A 21,707-nucleotide genomic window follows, 5' to 3' on the forward strand; every position below is an offset into this window, starting at 1 on the left:
AGCTTCTACGTGGAAATCCAGAATGGACGATGGATGGGTGACATGGGTCCGTATTTTAGGTATTTCTTTACTAAGTAGCCTACAACTAGCAACACACGAATACAGGATACTGAGGGTATTCAAGTAAAGACCATCAATTGATTGTTATAGTTTGCAACACTGGGTGCAAGCAAGTAGCCACCATGATAGCAGACAGCAAATGGTCCATCATCATTTGTGAGGTTTCTGGGACAGGCCTAATTATACTTATTTTTATTTTATTTTATTTTATGTTTTCTGACATCTGGAACAAACTGCAGGTGTGCTAAAACTCTCAGTTCTTTAAAAAGTCTGTAAACAAACGTGTGGAAACTACACGTTTGTTTACAGACTTTTTGATGTCTATGGATAATTTGATCTATATCTATATTCTATATGTGGATTTACACAATATAAAATAAAGTGTCCAGTTGAACATAGGCCTACTATGTCTTTGTCAACCTGTGGATATTATTTGCAACAATATAATATATTTCGAATAGTCTAATGATGTAACTTATCGTAATGAATTTACCAAGATGTGTTGTTTTGATATTATTTCAAAAATATAATGCAATGTTTTTGTGTGTGTGTGTGTGTGTGTGTGTGTGTGTGTGTGTGTGTGTGTGTGTGTGTGTGTGTGTGTGTGTTTAAATAGGCTAATATAATCTAGGTTGTTCAGTGGTGACCTCTGACCTCTGTCATGTTGTGGGCCTGGTTGTTGCTAATGGGGACTTGTCTTTCCTCAGGTTGGTAACTCAACCTCATCCTTTTCCTTCCATTCAATTTAATTTAGTACAAATACTTAATGTCTGTCTAAGTGCAATATTGAGATAGGGGAAGAGAGAGAGACGTGATTGAGTGTGTGCTGTTTGTTCGAACCTCTGGCACAGAAAATCGGCCCTGGCATTTGTGGTCTTCACCGGCCCAAAGACGGCTCAAAGACGCTACTATGCCTTTTTTATTGAAAAAAATAACTGCACAGCCCTTCTGGCATTTGCCAGAATTGCCAGACTGTCCAATCCAGGCCTGGCAGAAAGTCTCTAACCGGAAGTAAAGGCAGTACATGAGGGCTGTTATGCACATGTTGCTCTGCCTACTAGGATTTACTGTGTGTAGCCTTATACTTCATTTACTTCTTCTTTAGCCCAAACCACATCAGTTGCAACTCCTTGCAACAAAACCGTTTTTAAGGTCAACCCCGCCAATGCAACTTCTTGCAACTGGTGTGTTTTGGGCTTTAGACATGTTTTTTAACTGTATTTGGACGGATGTTCTGCCAACTTATTTTCCAATATAGCTTTTTTTCTGCTAAAGTATTTTTTTGCTTCTTTAAAGAATTATTCCTTATTTCTTCACATCCTAAACCAGGGGTCCTCAACTAGAAATGCTGAAGGTCTACAAATAATCTTTGAATAAGACCATGGTCCAGTCTCATGCGCACGCAAATAAAATTGCGGGTCGCGGGCCATGTGGGCCCCAAGGGGTGGGGCTGCTCCCCTCGCCCCCCACCCCTAGAAACAACTATGCCTGTTTAGTACAGTCAAACCAAGCTATACAAACCGGGTCCCATCCCAACCAACCAATACTGGGGTGGCAGAGTATGAAAATATATTTTTTCACTTTGACAAATATTCATTATTCACCTCCAAAAATGTTGTTCATTCAACTGAATGTGTGAATGTGTAATTGCTAGTGAGCCAGTCAGCGCAACATTGTCATCATGACATGCCGGCCCAATGGGCCCAATATAATACACAGGCACACACACAATCAGTCCGTCCACATTCAGAGCGTTAATTGCATTTCTTGGCATTGAACAGATAATTCAACTCGCGGTTGCGGTGACTTTTTTTCTTCTCTTTATTCTTTTTTTGTAATGTTTTTTTGTGGCTTTCGCCTTTATTTTATATTTTTTATGGAGGGACAGACAGTAGGCTGACAGGAAATGGGGAGAGAGATGGGGGAGTGACATGCAATAAAGGCCGTCGGGATCGGGAGTCGAACCCGCGGCACACTGCCAGACTGGATTACCAGCCAAGGGCCTTTTCTCTTTATTCTATCATTTCTCCAGGGTCCGCAGAGAGGTGTGCCGCGGTCCGGTCGTGGACCGCGGTCCGCCTGTTGAGGACCACTGTCCTAAACTATCCTATCTGCCCAATTTGAAATATTTTAGTCAAATACCACCCGGATTTAAATACTGTAGTATATCAGTGGGAACATAATTGTGTCTTACTTTTTCCTTATTTATTTTGACTATAATTGGCTGCTAATATTACAGTATCTTCCACAAAACACTCACGCATTGTGTAAAATATCAAATTGTGAAAGCTACCAGCTATATTGTGGAAAGCTGAGGTACAAAGGTTTCCATGGTCTCTTAACTCCAAACTGTCTCCCTGTCTGAACCCTCCAGCCCTCACAACCCTCACCAGCCCACACCACACCTCTGCCCCACGCTTGTTAAACTGTACATTCATGGAGGGAGCCAACATCACCTGTCGCTGGGAGCCTGGAGACCCCCGACCCTCATCTGCAATAAACTACACCCTATACATACAGAAGATGAGGTGAGACCAAACTCCTCTTCGTTTTAAATGTTATATAATATATTAATATTATATACAATTCTACAATCTCAATCTGTAATTTCCTTGATTTGGTAAATGAGTATTAAACACTTAGGTATAATGTTGGTAGCTCACCTTAGAGTTAAGGATCCTGCTCGTGTCTGGATAACAATAAAATTGTCAGTGTTCATTTGGGTGTACAAATGAAACCGAATGAAGCTGATGGATTCTTACAGGTCCATTTGGTCAGAGTGCAGGTCAACTTTTCCTCCAGGAATTCCAGTATAGCACAGGCGTGTGCTTCGGTGAACTGAAGTATTAACATCAACAACAGCATATTGGTTGTTGTCAGTCTGTAGGTGATGAAAAATGAAATGCATTATACCAGCACAACGCCTTTTGTAATAAGGGTCACCGACAAAGTAATCTATAGCTAAATCCCAGCAAGTCCCACATATACACAACAGCAGACCATTATTTAAGCTCAAACACAAACCTCCACAGTGTACTTGAACGACCAAAGATTCAGACAGTAGGCAGATGGTTTACTGTTGCCACACACAGGATCTAGGCCTGTGCCTGACTAACATTAAAGGCATAGACCACCCAATAATCTAGATTTGTCAAATAGTCTAATGATCAAACAACATCATCTCATTCAACATCCCAAATTGTAGATCCTTTACCAAATGATGGTGCCAGAACGAATGGATAAGAAGATAGGACTCAGTCTGTAGGCTTGAAAGTTAAGAAAGAGTTAATCCTATGTCTTCTATTATACTATTATTACAGGCCTATATACTATACAAACCACCCATATGTTCTGGTAATGTTACTCATATACCAATCTGGGAACCAATTGGCAAAACAACTACTCATATACTGGCAAGCCTACTGTCTGTGCCTGGAAGTTACTATTGCTATTTAGGCATTTAGCATCACACTCTCTTATCCAGAGCATCTTAAAAAGTGCAAGGTCGGAGGATGTGCCGTGAACCCTCGTAAACCAAACACGATGATCTGAATTGATGTTACACAGCAGTATATTCTAGTCTGCTCACCAGAGCTCACACCAGGATCAAGCCAAAGCTTGCCAAACTGTTAATTCAGCCTCTTATGTATTTTGCTAATCATCTACATATTTTATTTATGTTTGCTTGTTGATTGCCTACTTGTTTGTTTGTTTGTTTGCTTGCTTGTTTGTTTGTTTGTTTGTTTGTTTGTTTGTTTGTTTGTTTATGGGGGGGATGCTCGCATGCATGCGGGATGCGTGTGCCCGTGCACGTGCGTGTGTATGTTTTCACCTTATCATTCATTTGTCATTTCCATTAGTCTTTTATTTGTTGAAATCGGCTGGTATATTCCTCTTTAGTGGTTTTGGAACATAATGTTGGTTTTATATTGTGTAATGAATAAGTTGTGACCCGGTCCATGTTCCCTGTGTTCTTGGTGTTTAATGAGCACATCTGCAATGTGGGCCTTAAATATTTTTTACCAGAGCATTGTTTTCAAATTGTGGCAAATCTAATGTAATAAAGTGCATTTACTGTCTGGGATGGAGAAAGTGTTCTCTTTTTAAATCTGTTTAGGAAATGCCTTCAATCTATAAAACAATCTTATGTGAGGTTTAGATCATTTCCTTTACAAGGCTTTTTGGCAAGAAGTAGTTGCTTTCTGATTTATTTTGATGAAAATAAACGTGTCTTACATAATATGTCTAACATTGCTGTGTGCGACACCTCTTGTAGCTCTGTTGTCCAAGCATTCATTGTGTGTGTGTGTGTGTGTGTGTGTGTGTGTGTGTGTGTGTGTGCGTGCGTGCGTGCGTGCGTGCGTGCGTGCGTGCGTGCGTGCGTGCGTGCGTGCGTGCGTGCGTGCGTGTGTGCGTGCTTGCGTGCTTGCGTGCGTGCGTGCGTGCGTGCGTGCGTGCGATGAGTTAGGCCTCCCTGGTGCAACAGAAGCAGCTCTGGTGAGGTGGTGAGGAACTGCTCCTCTATGGTGCCATTGCGGGTCCCAATAATCTGCACCACATCAGGCACCGAATGCACTGTGGAATTCAAAAACGGTGTTTCGTTCACGTTCTGCATCAACGTCACAGCACACACTGCCAATGGCCTGGTACCATCAACCCAACGCTGTCAGTCTGGCAGAAAAGAAGGTGTGTGTGTGTGTGTGTGTGTGTGTGTGTGTGTGTGTGTGTGTGTGTGTGTGTGTGTGTGTGTGTGTGTGTGTGTGTGTGTGTGTGTGTGTGTGTGTGTGTGTGTGTGTGTGTGTGTGTGTGTGTGTGTGTGTGTGTGTGTGTGTGTGTGTGTGTGTGTGTGTGTGTGTGTGTGTGTGTGTGTGCGTGCGTCTCTGTATCTGAATGCTTTGTTTTTGTGGCTCACCTTCTCTCTCTTTCTGTCTTGTGCCCTTTCACTCCCTCCCTCTTTTGCATTCTCTTTCCATCATCTGTTTCTCTTTGTTCAAACTTCTTCCTCCCTCCATAATTCTCTCTCTGACAAACACACACACACACACACACACACACACACACACACACACACACACACACACACACACACACACACACACACACACACACACACACACACACACACACACACACACACACACACACACACACACAACACACATCCACACACACACACACACACACACACACACACACACACACACACACACACACACACACACACACACACACACACACACACACACACACACACACACACACACACTCTCTCTCTCTCTCTCTCTCTCTCTCTCTCTCTCTCTCTCTCTCTCTCTCAGTGATGTTGGTCCCAGTGGTACTGAGGTCAGTGCAGCAGGTTGGAGGAAGTCCTCAGTGTCTGCAGTTAACCTGGGAGATTCCTACGCCCTATGCTTTGTCTGAAGAAGAGATTAGAGATGGGAAACTTATTTCACAGATCGAGTATTCTGCACAGGGGCAGGTCAGATACCAGTCATACCACATGCCTCTTCACATTCCTTAACATGTAAAAACATACACAGAACCTCACATTCCTATACAGAACTCACTGTTTGGCAGCAGGGCACAACAATCGTGACGCAGACAACGCAATTGCGTAGGGGCAGAGGCATTTTGGGAGCCTGCGGTGACCAGCCTGCATGGGGGCCTACTGACGTCTTGTTACGCCGCTGAGCGGCAGGCTCAAGAGCTCTTGGAACCGGAAGGTCCACTGCACCGAATAGGATGGGTCAAATGCAGAGAATGAATATCGTCATGGTGATCAATATAAACTAGAAAATATTGTTCCTGAATAAACAATGTGGGCTCGAGTAGCTCTCTACTCGATGTTGACCCACATGGCGTCACAACCCCCCTCCCTCTATCTTCCTATTGGTTGTAGATAGTTTTAACATGTTTTTGTTTTTTGAGTGGTGCAACCACTCCAAGGAACAGCAATGTCCGTGTCAACCGTGTGTTCAACCGTGTGTTCATGTTTGTGTGTGTTTGTGTGTGACTATGAGCACCAGTACCAATGAGTACCAAAAGTGGCGCTGTTGTGCCAGAAACAGAGAGAGAGAGACAGTGCTGCACTGTTGCCTGCTAATGAGAGAGAGAGAGGGGGGGGGGGGATTGCACCACTCAGTTCACACGGGTGTGATTTTTTTATATTCTTTTGGCTTTTTCTGCCTTTATTGATAGGTTGAAAGTAATCTGACAGGAAATGGGGAGAGAGATGGATCAGCAGCCTAGGTGCCCAGACGGTTGAGCTAACCGTCCAGGCCAAGTTTTAACATGTTTCATTTCGTAATAATGTAGCTATTGTTGATTTTATTTCTGAGCAAGATTGCAAATGTGGGTCCTCAGCCCTCAACGTGTTTCTGTGGGCTTTTAATAAATGAAGGTTACTAAATGATTAACTGAATCCTTCCTCTTCTTGTATCCACTGTACGTTGCAGCCTAACGCCCAGATCAGTAATGTGACAGTAAATGACAGCAGCTTTGTGGCTTGTGGCTTCAAACCTGACACCACTTATACCATCAGACTCCGCCACCGCTACCTCAGTGAAGCCACCCCCTGGAGCCAGTGGAGTAACCCCTACCATGGCAGGACAGGAGAAGCCGGTGAGTCCAGTAGGAAAACAATAAATAAAATAAAAATGTGACAGTGTTCAACAGTAGAAGGACAGTGCCCTATACAAGGGTTTCCAAACTTCAGGCTGCAACCCCCCAAAATAATCATATGTGAACTTGGGACCCCCCACCCCTGACAAGCACTCGTAATTGTAGGCATTATACCTTTAGTTTCAGTAGTTGATTCCACAGATAAATATTTTGAAAATAGCCAGACTATAAATATTTGAGCTTGTAGATTGGCAATTTTCACAATGCTCTTTCTTGTGTAATATTTGACAATTTGGTTTTAAAACAGTGCTAAAAGTCATAATTGTAACTTTAGAAATGTGCAGATACCTTGTATACACTTATACTGCATGGTTCTTTCAAACGCGCAGTTATTAAACACACCTATAATTCATTTTCAGTGAGACCTGTGTTTTTTTTCTGTACGTGCGGAGAAGTTGAGGGGCAACAACGCAAGCGTATTTACGTGGGCGCGGTACCGGGAAATTATAATTATAGAGCATATTGCCAAGAAGTGGCAGAACTCTCTATGTGTTTCATAGATACACTGTTAGTTCCATGTGTAACAGGGTTTTCATCTCTCTGTCTATGTGTATCAGCTCCAGCCGTAGCACCACAACTCTGGAATCAGATAAATGAAACAGACGGAAATGGATGGAGACACGTCGTTCTACTTTGGAAGGTAGTTTGTGTGTGTGTTTAGTGTAAATGACTATGGCTGGGTTTCCCAAACAAATGTTGTGTCGCAGGTAGCTTGAAAAGGAGTGCAGCGCATGCGCACATGCCCTCTAGGCCGCACACAGAAGCCAGTGTGCTGCCTAATTGGCTGCATGGCAGCCAATCAGGCACTATGTCCTTTTTTGGGAAATACGACATTATAGACATAAACAACCTAGACTAGGCAACCCTATCAGGCTTTTGAATGACACTTCCAGACCACAACAGAGTTGTGTCCGTCTCTGCCTGCTTTCTACTAACGCATCGAGTAACACACAGGCTGACAGGCAGCCCATGCAGAGGCATGCAGGCAGCGCGCGCCATGGGATGGTTATATTAGGCTACATAAACGCTGCTGCCGCCTATCACAAGGCTTTTTATTTACACCATAAAAACATCGTAATTAAATTCATATTTTTCATCTCTGCATCATCTAGAACTTCAGCCAACTTGACATATATTTTTTATTTATTTCTTAAGATCATCTGATCACCCTGTGACAGCCCATTTAGGAACATTTGGCTAATATAACTCAATGCGTCATCTTCATTTTGCTGCTGTTTCGACCGCCGCCAAAAGAACAGATCTACAAGCTGTCGACAGTCATGGCGAAGTGTATTAATGGGTTAATTATTTTTTTGGAAAGGAGCGCTACATTACGCAAGCATGAACCACCCGAAGCTTTGTTTCATTTCGAAATCCATATATATGACTCACCACTCTCCCTCTCTTCTCCTCTCTCCCCCTCTCTCTCTCTCTCTCCCTCTCTCTCTCCGCACGCACTGTTCTATTGGGCATGGAGGCCCAGCGCCTCTGAGTGCATCTGAGCGCAGACAGGCAGCAGCGCAAAACTGCAGTGTTTTTATGTGCTTCCTTAAGCAATTGATTAATGTACTCGTCCTCATATCATGTATATATATATATATATATATATATAGGGGACAGCCCCCCATTCCGAAGTTTCTTATTGTTATTTTATTTTTTTAAGAGTGAAGAGAGCCTACTGTCAGCTGTCCAGCAGTCCAAATATTATTAAATACATTTTCAGAGGTGAAGTGATGTCGGCATGGTAAATGTAGGCCTATATGAAAACACTACTGTCCCATTATGCAAGTGAATTAAATAGAATAACATTCGATTGTGGGTTAATAAATATAGGCATATACAAGGACGTTAAATGGGAGGCTATTGTGCAGTCAAAGTTACCAATACAAGCTAGTTAATTCAGCATCCTTTTATTGACCGGTCAGGCCGGCCTGGTAGGCCTCACTTCATTTCAGTGCCTTTTAAGGAAAGTTGCGTGGCACATCTATGTTGAATATCTATGTTCACAGTGAAAGGAAAGACTGCCCCTAAGAACCACACTCGCTACGCATGGTCCGTTTGGGAAACTCAGCCTATGATTAGTGCATGATTAGTGTTTAATGATTTTTTCATGCTAACTGAGTTTAAAAACATACGTAATATACATTTATTTTTAATCATCTACATCTACACTGTTGTGTATGATCTGTGGTAGTCTGTGGTATACACTTTTCTGGGACCAGAAATATGACAAAACAGACAGACAAAGAGTTAACAAAAGGGTTAAAGACTGTGTCCGTAAACATTGAAAGCTTGTGTTCTTAAAGCTTGTTGCAATATTGTTAAAGTTCTTGTGTCATAGCAGTCACCAAGGCCTCATTTTCATCATATTTGTTTTTGCGGTTTGTGTTTGCATCATACAGCCCTTGGATCCCTCTCTGGCCAATGGTTTTGTGCACTCCTACAATGTGAGGTGTCAGACAAGCAGTTCTTCTCGCGTACTGAGCGATCATGGAAGTTGTAGTGTTTTGCACCATAACAGCACATCCTGTAGTTTGCCTCTCCCTCCTGAAAGGTGCAAATGCTTTCTGACCGCCTCCAACTCAGCTGGGACCTCCCCGGAAGCCCATATATGGCTACCTGGCTCGACTGAGACAGGTAACGGCAGGAAATTACTGAAGCACCCGTTAATATTGTTTTTTGCACAATGTTATTGTCTTGGTAATTGTTCTTATCTTATCTCTTAATGTTCTCACATCTTGAGCAAAATCAATACATCTGTCCTACATACTGACGTTGCTTCTGAAAAGCAAAGCAAAAAAAAATTAATGTCACCTGGAAAATATGATGCCTATTTTTTGTGCTTAGTTCTACATTCTACATTCTACATTATGAATGTGAATTATCCACACCTGGTCGTTCTATGTTTTCCCCTTTCGGTTCAGAATTCCCACCCATTAGCCAAATCACTGTCAGCTCATTGGATGACAACAGACTGTATGTGCGATGGACAGCTCCAGATGACCAGGCAGTGACTGGCTTTGTAGTGGAATGGTCTGCTGTTACAGAGCAAAACAAGAGTAGTCTACAGTGGGAACGGCTGAATGGTTCCTGCAGCCGATTGATCATCACAGGTAAGTAAGCCAAAAAGTCTTTGTACATCCCTAACATATATTTATCCATCCATCTTCAACCGATTATCCGTAGTCGGGTCGCGGGGGCAACAGCTCCACCAGAGTGTTCCAGACTTCCCTCTCCAGAGCAACATTAGTGACTTCCTCCTGGGGGATCCTGAGACGTTCCAAGGCCAGTGAGTCGATGTGTTTCCTCCAACTGTGCCTTGGTCTGCCCCGGGGTCTCCTCCCAGTGGGACGTGCCTCATATATATATCAACATATATTTTATAAATGACTAAAATGTGCAATATTGAATTCACCCCTTGATGCCCACTTAAAGGTATAGGGTAAGTTATATTTGGTTGTTAAAATAAGTATTCAAAATATGTAGGCTATATTCTGATAGGCTTCATCAGAATATGCTTGTTCAGTAACAGGATACGACTCTTCAGTTCTTTAGTAAACAGAAATTGCATTGTCTGGTGAGGATACCAATTTTATCCAATCACGAGCGAGAACTCGCACATGATACAGATTAAACAAGTGAAATTGGAAGTGATGACACAAAGAAATGAGGAGACGAAAATTGGAACACTATAAAATTGAAGCTGATAAATGGGTTATCTCTCCCAATTGGCTGAAAAGTTGCAACCCCCTTGAAAATTTATTTTATGTTTATTAAAGAGATGGGGAGACCCCTGTTCATCATCATTTCATAATTTTTTCGACCGCTGTCGAGATCGTGGATTTCACAATGCCACGCCAGACATCCCGGTCCTTAATTACCATCCCCAGTTCCTGCTTACTGACGCATGTGTCCCTAGCGATGACATCAGGGTACGACAGTTTTCTACCTCTGGTCTGCTTTGAGGCAGGACTCCAGAGAAGAAGGGAAGATATAACCTCATTGTCAGCTCTGTAGCAGTGGCCGGCAAACTGCGTTCTTCTGAATTGGACTAGTGAAGAAACACAGGGAAGGTTGCCGTATATTAGATCAGTCGATGGGTGGCTCTTCCAAGACAGATTTTGCGCTCTCATTAGAAGGCGGGTGTAAGTACCATCCAACCGTTTCTCTTGTTTCTTTGAAAGTGTCCATGTCTCGGAGCCATAGAGTAGAATCGGCTCAACGGTCGTCCTAAATATTTTTACTTTTAACATCTTACTAAGCTGGGTCTTACTAAGACCCCTGTTACTGAACATAGACTCTAGCAATGATTACTATCACTATCAGCTTATACTGCTTTAACCTTTAAAGGATATGGATATTTTTCCGAACTAATATAATTAATTGAACATGGGAGCGCATTCCCAATCAGCAGTAGATCAGGAACGCGCCTCTGTGTTAAATTACGCACAAGTTATTAAAACCCAGATTTTCTTTGCTCTTAACACATTTCTTGCAACGCTGATCAAATGCTATTTTTTCATTGCCTTAGTGACTAAATAAGACTGTGTGATAAACAAATTATCATCACTCATGCATTCATCCTAGCCCTCAGTAATCTAAATAGCATATATCCAAAAGTACAGAGTAAGTACACAATTGACAGATATGTTTACTGTGTGTCGTTTCAGAGGGAGTAGAACCACTTGTTCGCTATGCTGTGACTGTCAAGGCGTTGCACGGTGAACAAGGAGCAGGGTTGGGCAGGATACATCATGTTTACACACGTGAAGGAGGTACACCATTCTTATTTGTATCACGAGGCGCTTTTTTTTTCAATTACTTTGATGCGTTGTTATGATAACAGCACTCAGAAGAATGGCTGTGAAAAGAGGGGGAGGCTTTCTTTCTTTTTAAGGAGAGGGAGTCAGACCAATGGAATGTGCTCACACATTAAAATCTTCCGGGGGTCCATATACAGTGATATTTACAGTCTCTTTATGATTCACATATTCTTCAGGAACAATTTGCTGTGTAATATAAATATAGTCAAACACATCTGTCACATCTGCTTTTTGTGTACATTAACTTGAGTAACTCAGTAAACCCTCATTTGTTTTGGTTGTCTGAAGGTAATATATGGAATGTAATTTTTAATGAGACATTTAATGAACATTTAAATGCATGGTATTAAGACAATGCAACATGAAAGGACCTTTCTGTCATGGACTCTTTCTTCTTTTCTACTTTCTCCCTTTCGTCGTCTTCTTGCTCTTCTTCCTCTTCTTTCTTCCCTCTTCTTGTTCTTCATCAGCATCACCATGATCAAGTCAGGCAGACTAGACAATTCTTAAGCAACACGCTGCCCTCTGCTGGTCAGTGGTCCTTGAGGGGGTTCCAGGTGATCCCCAGCTAAATGATGGAGAGTTGGTAACCAAATGGACCCATATAGATCTTTACAGGCACACACCATGTACCTGTATCTTTCATTAGCCATAAAAAAAACCCTGGAAATTCTTCCAGGGGGCACAAGGGGGGGCCGCAGGCCGCCTATTGGGGAACCCTGCTCTAGGCCAGTGTTTCCCAACCTTTTTTGTCCCAGGGCACACTTTTCATAGCCTAAAAATCTCAGGGCACACCTAGATATACGGTGTATAGGCATACATACATATGTGTATGTATGTGTATATAATATATACAGTATATATATATATATATATATATATATATATATATTCATATATTCATCATTCAATATTTTGAACTACAGTTCATGGTTCCAAAAAATGAACTATTTTAGTTCTTTTTCGTTCTTTCTTTTTTGAATTATTATTATTATTATTATTACCACAGTACAGCCCATAGCCATATAGAACCTCAGACTTTATTGAATAAAACAACTTTGGGGGATTTAATAATAAATAAATAATTCCTTTAAAATATGCAATGTGAAATGCCACCTAATTCTTAATCCTTTTCCTTGTCTTTATTATGGGCCAACTTGTGAAAGCTGCATGCTTTTATTGTGAAGGGTCTCAGTTCTCACAGCCTGCATATTTCCACGTGCTGAAAATAGCTGATCGACAAGCTCACAACGCGTTGCGTCCGCAACGCGTTGCAAGCTTGTAAATCAGCCATTTTCAGCATGGAACACGTGTATGACGAAGAATAAATCAGGCATCACTGCACTTCTGTGGCGGGAGGGAGATATATTGTGTTGGCCGAACGAGGCCAACACATGTCCAATGTATGGACACTTGGACAGCTATTTTTCGTGGCACATTATGTTTAATCACAACAACGTCACGTTTACTTTACCTCCTCAGTGTTTGGGTCGGGACATGTAGGACTGTATGTGTCTGCTGTCTACGTGCATATGCGCGAAATGTAGCGTCTTCTGGGTGCATCTCTTTTGCATTAACATTTCAATGGCCGAGGGTCGTTAGAGTCTATTGTTCCGTCGTTATCGCACGTCTAATGGTTAGACGTGTGACAACAACAACGACGCAACAATAGGAAGCCTGCAGCCCAGTAGCTATAATATTGCTTTCGGGGGAGGGTTAGTGTTATTTTCGGTCAAATCAGGCGGCACACCTGGACACATCAAACGGCACAGTAAAGTGCCGCGGCACACAGGTTGGGAAACACTGCTCTAGGCAATTGTTTCTGTATTTGCAGTGCCCTCTGCTGGTCCCAAAGTGACGGTGCAGGAGATATCTTCGAACAGGGTGGAGCTCAGCTGGAATTCCATACCTGTTGAGCAGCAACATGGTTTCATCCGAAACTACACACTCAGCTACACATACTCAGATGGACACACCAAGAGTAAGTCTCAGAAACATATGCACATGCGCACGCACGCACGCACGCACGCACGCACGCACGCACGCACGCACGCACGCACACACACACACACACACACACACGGGCAAGCCAAGAGTGAGTCTCAGAAACATACACACACGACACGTGTTTCCATTGAGAATGACTACAGTTGAGTGTGACAAAACTACACACGTGCATAATGCGTATACAGTGCATGATATATCACATCACATCACATGCACACACACCCACTCAACATTATTTGCCGTTTGTGTTGTCTTCCAGGAGTGTTCATAGCTGGTGATGTTCATCGGTACTGTGTTGTCTTCCAGGAGTGTTCATAGCTGGTGATGTTCATCGGTACTGTGTTGTCTTCCAGGAGTGTTCATAGCTGGTGATGTTCATCGGTACTCTCTAAGGAATCTGTGTTGTCTTCCAGGAGTGTTCATAGCTGGTGATGTTCATCGGTACTCTCTAAGGAATCTGTTACCTGGTGATTATACCATCTGCATGCAGGGGAACACTGAAGCTGGCTCTGGTGTAAAAGGACCACCCTCTGACTTTAAAGGTGTAGTGAAATGAAAAATAATATAATCTACAAGCACACAACACCTCGTGATGTGCTTGTAGATCTGCTAGTTTCACTGCTTTGTGCAGCACTCTTGAACTCTTGATAAAGTAGTAGGGCTTTAATTTACCAAACATATAACAACTAAAATGACACATATGCTTTCCAGGAAAGGCTTTCCAGGAAAGGTACAAAGTATAGGCGTTCCATGTCTAAATGGAAAGCAAAACACAAATAGATTACTGTACTGTAGGATAAATCTACTGTACATCATCCAAATATGAATGTTGCCCAGGGTTATCCAACCAAGCTGTCCCGAAGGTTGTTTACTGAGGCCTACAACTAATAACTGGGTGATGATTTCCTTATCTCATACCCATAGCCTTATTTTGTCACACAGTCAGTTAGAAAATAGCATTTGATCAATGTATCAAGGTTATAGCAATTGTTCAAGTGTGGGCATGTTAAAGAGTGGAGGAGTCTCATAGATTGCAAACATCCTAAATGTAATGCAACCTGTGGATCAAAATCAGGCATACATGTACAGTGCTCCATTCCTACGACCAAAACTTTGCAATGTATGTTGGACGTTTGCGAGTTACGGCCAGTGTACAGGACAGCTAAAATAATGGAATGCAACTTTAACTCAACTTTGAATGTATGTGTATGTGTGTCATGCATTTGTGTAGGGTCTGAGAATGCAGATGTACTGATGATCATGATCCTTCCAGTTATCATGACTTCAGTGGCGTTTGTGCTGATAGTGTGCCTGGCACGTAATGACATGTAAGATCACCAACACACACAAACACACGCGCACGTATGTGTACACACGCACACACACACACACGCGCGCACGCACGCGCGCACGCACGCACACACGCACGCACGCACGCACACACACACTTTGATTTGATTGATCATTCCATATCCCCTCACTTTAGGCCTTAACCATAATTGTTCTTTCCCTAACTCTAACCCTAACAGATACTAACACTAGGCTACAAAAATGTGACCTATGTCATGAATACACACATGCCTGCATACATACAATTATATTCACAAAAAGTTAAAATGTTCACTGTGTTTTATCACTATGTCTACACAAGAGCACGCACGAGCACACACTCACATGCATGACTGGGGGGCCTTTTGGATGACACTGACCACAGATCAATGATTAAATAGCCTTGATCTTAACCCAAACTAGAAATATTGTTCCTGAAGAAACAATGTGGGGGAAAAGCCAAAAGATTGTACTATAAATAGTACAAATGCAGTCAAGGTCCCCAAAAAAGGCCATAGCCACTTCCCCCTAATGTGCCCAATGTGCCCAGATGTGCTGACCTCATCACATTTGTGATGACAGCTATGGCCGTTTTTAGCCCAAGGACTATTTTTTGTGCAAACCTAATGCTTGCAATGGATTCAGAATCATGAATACCCCCTAGTTTGACTTTGACACGTTAAATGCTACTTAAAGAAATCTTAGAAATCTTTGCCTTAGGCTAATAGGATGTTAATGGTACCCAATTTGAACCACTGAATTTACCATGCTCCAAAATTTATAGAATTCACAATTTTAATGTTATTTGGATGACCCTAAGGATCATAAAAAACCTTGAATGATTACTATTGCAATTTATTTTGGGTCACGCCCCTTTTTAGCTTGGATTGACTGGCCCAGAGTCATCTAATAGAAGAGTTGTGATATTTGTGATATTGAGAGGGCAGAAAACAGTCCGGTCATGTGGTTCATGTACTCGCCCATAGACTCCAATGCATTCTATAAACTTCCGGTTGTCCCCATTCAATACTTCCGGTTGTCCCCATTCAATAGAAGTCAATGTAGAAGAGCCGCCATTGGACTGGCCCCATGAAGTGAACAGAGTTTGGCTGCAAATTTTTGGCGCGGTTTTGAAGGAGGGTAAGGAGTCGTCACACAATAACGTCACACTGTTGGTTTAGCATTCCACATTCTGCCGGCATAGCAGTAGAACAATTTGACACTTTGGTCAATCTACACACCTTAATTCTCCTCCTCTTCCTCCTCCTCCTCTTCGTCTTCCTCCTCCTCGTCTTCCTCATCAGAGCTGAAGGTGCCATCAGGCAGGCTGTACACACGGATCATTTGCTTGTTAGGATCTTTGAGGATGATGTACTTGCCTTCGTCCAGCTTGCGGCAGACATCTATGATGCAGCGGAGGATTCCCCAGGCGTTCTCCATGCTCAGGTTGATCTGAATGGCAAAATCATTGGGCTTGAACTGCTGGGTGCCCAGGATGATGTGGCGAGAAGAGTTCGTCACATGGCAGCGAGACACATATCCCAGCTTTAGGTAGTCAGATCTAGCCAGTATGGCACAGCAGGTCCAACGTGCCAGTTTGTAGCTGTTATTCTTCAGCTCGGTGGCTAGGACAGCTGTTCTCTGGGAGTCCAACTTCTGACGCCAGTCTATTCCATTACAGTGCCTAGAGTCCCACTCGTTCAGGGTCTTTATGTTAATAAAAGACACCTCACCGTTGGCTCCAGTCATCACACCGTCATGTTCACAGCGAACAACCAAGTCGATGTCCTCACCTAGCTTCCAGAAGCGGTACCTGTACGCAACAGAGGTCACATCACTCTTATCCATGTCTTCCTCCAGAAAAGGATTGGGGTTGGGAAACTTGTAATCCTCTCCTCCCATCCGCAAACACTGCTGGCTAAAGTTGTGGTTGATGTACGTGGCCTCCATAGCCAGGTTACGGGGAGAGTTGAAAGAATTGGCTTCATCTTGGGGAGGCTCATTAGCGGTCTCACTCACAGTTAACAAATCAAAGTCACAGTTGTCTCTCTTGTCGAAAAAGAGCTTGTTTCCCACTTTCTGCACAATGATATCCCAAGAGTTGACTGAGCGTGTGCCGCACATCAAAGTGGCCAAGATGGCATCAGTGGCAAACACATTACCCTGGGTTTTAGCCAGCTTGCGAATGACAGGATCATCTGAGGTAGTGACAGTATGGAAGTTCTCTCTCTTGATGCTTTTGAGTTGCCTTTCATCGCGAGTATTGATGCGATCAAAAGCCTTGTCATACTGCTTCAACATGCCGCAGCACTCAATGTCAATAGGATCAGAAACCTCCATGTATCTCATCTTATTCAGCCTCGGGAAGTCCATCTCTTCCTTCACCTCCCAGTCGCTCCTCACCTCGACAGAAGAGAATCTGGGCTTCAGCTGTGATTTCTGGAACCACTTCTGACGTTTCTGGTCCCACTTTGGCCTACGCTTGGCACTGTTGGGCGGGTTGGAATGAAGCAAGTTTCTACGGTCCTTGTTAGGCCACTTTCGATTGAGATAATGGCGGTGAGGGTAAGCAGTCTTCGGCGGCCTGGCAGTGACTACCAACTTGAAGCTCTTGTCTTCGTCATGATGAACGTAGCCATATAGACCACCATCCCCAAACTGAGAGGAATATTTATGTGTGTATCTCTTATCTTGATACGTTGCACCAGTCCAATCAGCCACCTTTCCCAAGCGGTCTCCTTTGCTGAAGGGCTGATAGGGCATGTCTTTGAACTTCTCTGGAACGGCACAAGGGCCCCATCCTGTTGGATTGTCCTGGATCACAATAACAGGGAACTTATCCATGATCTTTCAAGTTGATACTTTTCAGTTCTGCATGGTCCGGTTTTGAGCTGCCTTGACACCCAGGTCTATGATGTCACTATGATGTCATGGCTGTCAGGTCAGGTCAGGGTCAGTCAGGCCAGTCAGTCATGGCCCCAAAATTGGAGGTCCATGACATGAGACTGCGGCGGGCCTCCAAGTACTCTGAGCAGCATGAAGTACTCTGAGCGGCAATAGTAGGTATCCATGGCAACCATCAATTGACAATGACATGGATGCCATTAAGGGCCTTTTTAACAGCCGCCCCAAGATTTCTTGAAATCTGTTCAATACTATGCCAATACCCATTTGAAACAATCCCAGTTGGGGACGCAAGCCCCTCCGGTTATGCAATACCTGTTGTACCCTTTGTCCGCCTGTCTTTTTCTGTTTGTCACTTTTTATGCCCATAAGAGGATGTCACTATCCCATTCCTTGTACCAACGTTTTATAACTTGGGTTTTCAAAGTTAATTATCTAAAAACTACATTTCAAAGTAAAAAGTTCAGGCCTGTGTGTCCACAGTATGGTGATGTTTTTAAATTGTGAATGGAGTCTCCAGGTGAAAGTATGAAGAAGTTTTGTCATATCCACCCTCCATTGACTTCCATTATAATGTTTAAAGTAAATTCCCTCGATAACGACTAAACACTTAAATTACCCAAGAGAGAAACCGCACGATTCCACAGTAAGCTGAACATGTTAAAGTTGAATGGAGCTTCTAAGTGAAAGCATGTAAGACTAGTTAGGTGGCTATGGGCCCTATTATGCGTGTCTTAAGTACCAGGTCTTATTACTTAACTTAAGACCTGGAGGCGTGATCAATGCCATTTGGCTATTCTGAGTGGCCAAACAGCATTGACCACGCCTCCAGGTCTTAAGTTAGGTCATAAGACCTGGTACTTAAGACACGCAAAATAGGGCCCAAAGTGTTCTATTGACGATAATGGCTCTGCTAAATCAGCACCCCCACAACTAACTTATTACCTTGTAGGGTGAAACAGACGCTGTGTCAAGACATCCCCAACCCTTCTCACAGCAGCCTGGCTCACTGGACACCTAAGGCCCTCTTGGAGGTGACGTTTAACACCTGCTGGACTCTAACCACTAACCCCCACTGTTTTGTTCCCCCTGTGTCCACTAATCTCTACCCCCTCATTCCTGCATGCTCATAGGTTTTCATATAAACCTGCATGGCTTATGCTAAACTGTTAATACAGTTCATTGAGCCAATGGATTAATATATCTGCATTTATTAGTAGATTTTTTACAATGCTTGATCTATTGAATGATTTGTGTATCGATTGATCAAATGATTATGTTTGTGTGTGCATGTGTGTGTGCGTGTGCATGTGTGTGTGTGATTGTGCGTGCGTGCGTGCGTGCGTGCGTGTGTGTGTGTGTGTGTGTGAGTTGCATCTCACATCTTAGTTTTGCTCTTTCGCTTTAGAATTTGAGTGTTCTGCTGAAGGCAGAGACGCCCCACATCCAGCAAGTGGTTTTAGATGATGAAGCTGCTGATGAAGCTACACAGCAGAACTCAGGACCCGTTGAAGTCTTCAGCTATCATTCTGAGACTCTCCTTTCCCCCTGTGATTCCACCTACACCCAAGTCTTCACCTCAAGACTGCCCCAGACTATTTCTCAAGCTCTCCTGTCCTACTCTGACTGTCAGTATACCACTGTTGGCTTCCTTGACTCTGAGTTGCAGCTAGGTGGAGACAGTGAGCCACATGGGGATGAGCAGGGTGAACATGTCAGAGGATCAGCTTTACTTCTGTCTCAGGCAGACAAACTGGAGAACCCTCCCCTTACCCTGGCAGAGAAGAATGGCCTCATTCCTCTTCTTGCTCCGACCAGTCATGTCAAGCCTCCCCTTTCTCACTTGACCAACGTCTGTCACTCCTCTTCCCCACTGTCTCTATCAGGTGAAGAGAGTTCACCCCAATGCTATGACTCACCCCAATGCTGCTGTGACTCACCCCAATGCTGCTGTGACTCACCCCATTCTGCAAGTCACTTTAACCCATTCCCCATTTCCTGTTCCATACCTGTTCACCGATCAGAGCCTGAACCTGGTCGTCTCTGCCCTTTCCCTGCTTCTGTGCCGAACACTTTCTCTTCAGCTTTCTCCCCGTTTCCGCCACATGTCATGGCAGGCCTATTGTCCTACCCTTTCATTTCATTTTCTGAGGACTGTGATATGTACATCTCCACGGCCATTTAGTATTTGGTAGCCTACCGAAGATGTATGTTTCTTCTTGTCTGTGGTTTTGCTGCTATGCTTTCAGTGAGTCTTTATCAGTGAAGCAATATTGTGAGGCTGAAACTATTCAATATGTTGATTGAAATTATAATGCAGATTATTATGTTCTTTTAAAATGTAAATGAATCTTTTAAAGCTGTATATAAAGGATTACTATGAAAACCTGCATTTCATGTCAGTCCGTCATGCTCCATATATGGACGTCTCCATAATGAATCACGACACTGATGAAATGAAATGAAATGAAATGAAATGAAATGAAATGAAATGAAATCTATATTTACCCAGGGTATCTGGGCTAAGCTCAAGAACTTGTTTCCAGCCAGGCCCTGCTCATAGAACACATTTCATCGTAGTGGTTGATGCCTTGTTCAAGGGCATTTCAGCGGTGGTAATTTTAACGTGTCGGACGGCTGATTCGAACTGGGAACCTTCCGGTATCTAGACCGCGCCGCTATCCGTTCGGCCACCGCTGCTCATAAAACCCTGGATAGCCATACATGGAGAAGACCGGATCATCATAGATATGCATATATGGAATGGAGCTGGCCAGCAACTCTACATCTGACCTCACACACACCATGTTGATCTGACCTTATCAAGCCCTTAGATCTCCATATATGGAGCTGACCTGTTCTGACATGTTGATCCCTCCCCACCTGTCCTTCCTCTTCAATGTCTCCTTTTTGACTGATACTTGTCCATTCAAACTGTAGACTAAAGTCATTAGCGCAGCCGCACCTAGAGTTCTCAACTAAATTCTAACAAAATTAAGGCCCGGCCCTACCTGGGCCCTAACTGGGCTGGCCCGAGGCCCTGTCTGGCCTTACTAATTAGCACACATTTTACGCCCTAGCCGGCCCAAAAACGTCAATTAAAAAAGAAGAAAAAAAAGGTCCATATATCTGCATTCCCAGACCTGTTGTTTCAGCGCGACCTCAGGGCGTGTTACTGGTGTTGATATGTACATATAGCAAATGCAGCTCTATATGCGCACATTAAATTAGATGTAAGCAATGCAGCTGTTTTGAATGACTACTGTAATTTCATGATTTTCTTTGCCATGAATGCCAAGGAATGTAAAATGCCTGCTGACTAGACATTTTTCTTGTTTGTTAAAGTACGTGTGAGCATGTGTTTTGTTTTCAGCGAGTCTTCAGTGAATGTAATATTGTGCAACTGAAACTATTCAATATGTTGACAGTTGACGTGTTGTTGTTTTCAGATGAGAATTAAAATTCTGCATGTTGAAATGTAGATAAGAAGCATAATGCAGATATAACAGGCATGCATTACTGTATTTTATACATTATCATTTATACATTATTTGCTTTTTTTGTTTGTTTGATTGTTTTTCAGAATCAGAATCAACTTTGTTTTAACATCACAGTTTTACAAGTAAAAATAAGTGGGTGATATTCGTTTTTTGTGCATCTTGTCATTAGTAAAGGGTTTCAGATAATTTAGAAGCTTGTTTCACAAACGGGACAGCCGTTGAGTTTCTCTTAGCTTATTTACAGGCTGTTGCAGCCGTACAACCAAGGGATCAACAATCTACACTTGAACCCCACTTACCCCAGCATGTCTATTCTGGACACATTTGCAAAAAAATAAGATAAAGACGATCTACGAGATCAGATCACACATTGTAACGCGTTGTGAGATGGTAGATTGGCTAT

At 43.0% G+C, this 21,707-nt stretch overlaps 2 protein-coding genes across 2 annotated transcripts; one reads left to right on the forward strand and one right to left on the reverse strand.

Moving 5' to 3' along the window:
* Positions 1-716: 716 nt before the first annotated feature.
* LOC306941826 (interleukin-6 receptor subunit beta) lies at positions 717-19,719 on the forward strand (the record flags this gene model as incomplete). The annotated part of the gene is made up of 14 exons (XM_079527465.1): positions 717-767; positions 2,435-2,588; positions 4,529-4,746; positions 5,379-5,539; positions 6,516-6,681; positions 7,299-7,381; positions 9,144-9,378; positions 9,666-9,854; positions 11,412-11,516; positions 13,399-13,545; positions 13,985-14,113; positions 14,803-14,899; positions 18,757-18,838; positions 19,213-19,719. Coding segments are annotated over exons 1-14 (2,319 nt in total), but the record flags the coding sequence as incomplete, so codon positions are not given.
* Positions 16,143-17,744, reverse strand: LOC306942624 (eukaryotic translation initiation factor 3 subunit D-like; the record flags this gene model as incomplete). Its single annotated transcript, XM_079528632.1, has 1 exon — positions 16,143-17,744. One exon carries the CDS (start codon positions 17,742-17,744, stop codon positions 16,143-16,145), a length of 1,602 nt encoding a protein of 533 aa, XP_079384758.1.
* Positions 19,720-21,707: the final 1,988 nt, after the last annotated feature.

This window comes from Electrona antarctica, assembly GCF_951216825.1.
Source record: "Electrona antarctica genome assembly, chromosome: 18".
NCBI lineage: Eukaryota > Metazoa > Chordata > Actinopteri > Myctophiformes > Myctophidae > Electrona > Electrona antarctica.